This window comes from Colobus angolensis, unplaced genomic scaffold (assembly GCF_000951035.1).
Source record: "Colobus angolensis palliatus isolate OR3802 unplaced genomic scaffold, Cang.pa_1.0 Scaffold598, whole genome shotgun sequence".
Taxonomy (NCBI): Eukaryota; Metazoa; Chordata; class Mammalia; order Primates; family Cercopithecidae; genus Colobus; species Colobus angolensis.
The window spans coordinates 121,614-124,598 of NW_012119576.1; the positions used below are offsets into that span (position 1 = coordinate 121,614).

Consider the following 2,985-nt stretch of genomic DNA (forward strand, 5'->3'; position numbering starts at 1 on the left):
TCGTGCCATTGCACTCCAGCCTGGGCAACAAGAGTGAAACTCCGCCTCAAAAAAAAAAGGCTCCATCTCAAAAAAAAGAAAATTCCATCAGGAGTCTTTTTCGGCCGGGTGCAGTGGCTCACGCTTGCAATCCCAGCACTTTAGGAGGCCGAGGCCGGTGGATCACGAGGTCACAAATTCAAGACCAGCCTAGACAAGTTGGTGAAACCCCATCTCTACTAAAAACACAAAAATTAGCCAGACGCAGTGGCAGGCTCCTGTAGTCCCAGCTACTCAGGAGGCTGGGGCAGGAGAATCATTTGAACTCAGGAGGGGGAGGATGCAGTGAGCCGAGATCGCACCACTGCACTCCAGCCTGGGTAACAGAGTAAGACTCCATCTCAACAAAAAAGCATATTTTTCTAGAATAAACGTATATTTTAAATAAAGGATGTAATTTTGACATGTCTCATGGGATATGAGGTGAGCTCCAGACATATTGGTGCCCTGGAAAGTTGAAAATGGCCCAGCATATGAGCCCCCATTCCAGCCCCCATTCCCACCGGCTCCTTACCTCTTTCACATAGAAGATGATAATGAATTTCAAGGTTGCAATTGCAGGGAGAAGGGGTGAGAAAAAGGCTCCGATCCAGCAGATGGTTTGCCCATAAACTATCCCCAGGACGTTATCAGGAATGGCAAACTCCTGCTGCCCCCAGCACTGAATCAGCTTCCAAGAGGAACAGTAGGTCACCAGAAGCCTGGAAACAGACAATTCTCACTTGGGCTACTGGTGTCTGCCAAGGCCACAGAACCATATTACAAAGATCAGGACTATTTCCGTGCATATTTCTCATGGACACTGGTTAGTCATATGTCTTAAAGATGAAGAATATAATGAACTCGGGAATCATTAAGATCAGGTTCCAAGTCTCAGATCTACAGTTCAGCACTCAAATTGATACAATTCTTGACTTTTTTTTTCGTTTTTTTTTTTGAGACAAGGTCTCACTCTGTCACCCAGTCTGGAGTGCAGTGGTGCAATTGTAGCTCACTGTACTCTCAACCTCCAAGCCTCAAACGATCCTCCTGCCTCAGCCTCCCGAGTGGCTGAGGCTACATGTGCATGCTTGGCTAATTGGCTAATTTTTGTTTTTTGTAGGGACAGGGTCTCACTATTTTGCCCAGGCTGGTCTCAAACTTCTGGCCTCAAGTGATCCTCCTTCCTTGGCCTCACCAGTGCTAGGATTATGGGTGTAAGCCACTGTGCCCAGGCTTCCATATTCATTTTTAAGGACTCACTAGGCCTCTGGCCTCTGCCTAGATTATCTGCATACGTGGGTAAAGAGTGGTTAAGTGAACAGAGAATAAGAAATGACAACACAGTTTATGATAATCATGCTGGTGATAGCTAACGTTTTGTTGAGTTCTGTACTGTGGAGTGTTCTCAGTGCTTTCATCTGCATTAATTATCCCATTTACTCCTCACCACAAAGTTACTGGGTGGGTACTTCTACTATCCCCATTTTACAGGTGAGAAAATAGGCACAGAGCTTAAATAATTTGTCCAAGGTCACATGCCTAGCAAGGAGCAGGGCAGGAGCTTGAACCCAGATCAGGAGACGGGCGTCCATTGCCGCCTGGAGGGTCTGCACCTTTTGTGCTGATGGCAGAAGGCCATCCCCAGCAAAACCTCATGGAAAGCGACCCCATTTCTGCTCCTCATGCTGTCTTTAGATGAGCAACTAATGAATGCTGAGGTCAATAGCCTGGAGCTACTTGAAAGTTTCCAGTTATGAACAGACACAATGGTTCAAACCTGTAATCCCAGCACTTTGGAAGACTGAGGCAGGAGGATCATTTGAGGTCAGTTTCAGACCAGCTTGGGCAACATAGCAAGAGCTACTCTCTATAAAAAATTAAAAACTTGGCCTGGTACGGTGGCTCATGCCTCTAATCCTAGCATTTTGGAAGGCCGAGGCAGGTGGATCACGAGGTCAGGAGATCAAGACCATCCTGGCTAACATGGTGAAACGCTGTCTCTACTAAAAATACAAAAAATTAGCCAAGCGTGGTGGTGGGTGCCTATAGTCCCAGCTACTCGGGAGGCTGAGAGAGCAGAATCGCTTGAACCCGGGAGGCAGAGGTTGCGGTGAGCCGAGATTGCACCACTGTACTCCAGCCTGGGTGACACAGCAAGACCCTGCCTCAAAAAAAAAAAAAAAAAAAAAGTTACCAGTTGTCAGATTTCCAGGGCTGTAGAGTCATCCAGCAGCTTCTGGAATGCAGCTGCAATGGACCCTCCAGTTGTGTGTGTGTGTGGTGCAGGGAGGATAATAAAGGCACCCCTCACACTTACTTTCTAGGAAAATCCACGAAGAGTGTCACAGCCAAGATGATGATGAAGTCGAAGATCATCAACTTGTACATTTCCTGCCCAACTTGGGTCTCCCAGCACTGAAACCAAAGAGAGTGAGGGAAACTGAAAGACCCTAGCGGAGGCAGAGAAAGCCAGGCTCCCAAGACACCTTCTGATTCCCTTTCCAACTCCAGATCCTGTGGCTCCAGCGAGGGCATCAGCTGATGCAAACTCTGAGCCTCAGCACAGACTTTGGTTTCCAAGCCCTCAGAAGTGCCTGGGGTTGGACTCCACGGGGCCACACTCTGTCTCATCACTAGAACTGGAAAGCAAAGCAACTGCAGTTCAAACCCATGACTTCAACAGCTGTTCTCTTGACCATGACACTGTACTCCGGAAGGACCCAGCCAGCTGCATGCCCCTGCCCCGCAACTCACCGGGTAGAGTTTCTGGTTGTAGCCACAGAGGTCGCATGTGTCATCATCACAGGATGTGATCTTAGAGCCCAGCGTGAACACCAGGACACATATGGTGGCCAGCCGCATAAAGACACACCTTCGGGAAGAAGGAGGAGAGAAGATGGGAAGATGAGGCCCTCAGGGCGGCTGGTCCCTTGGAACTGCGGTTAGAGAATGTAGAAGCTGCCT

General features: G+C 48.5%; 1 protein-coding gene across 1 annotated transcript in view; it reads right to left on the reverse strand.

Moving 5' to 3' along the window:
- TMC7 (transmembrane channel-like 7) overlaps nt 1–2,985 on the reverse strand; it is a 71,590-nt gene that overhangs the window by 9,955 nt on the left and 58,650 nt on the right. Inside the window, 3 exon segments of the mRNA XM_011962573.1 lie at nt 554–740; nt 2,339–2,436; nt 2,776–2,893. Of these exon segments, the coding sequence (XP_011817963.1) occupies nt 554–740; nt 2,339–2,436; nt 2,776–2,893 (403 nt within the window).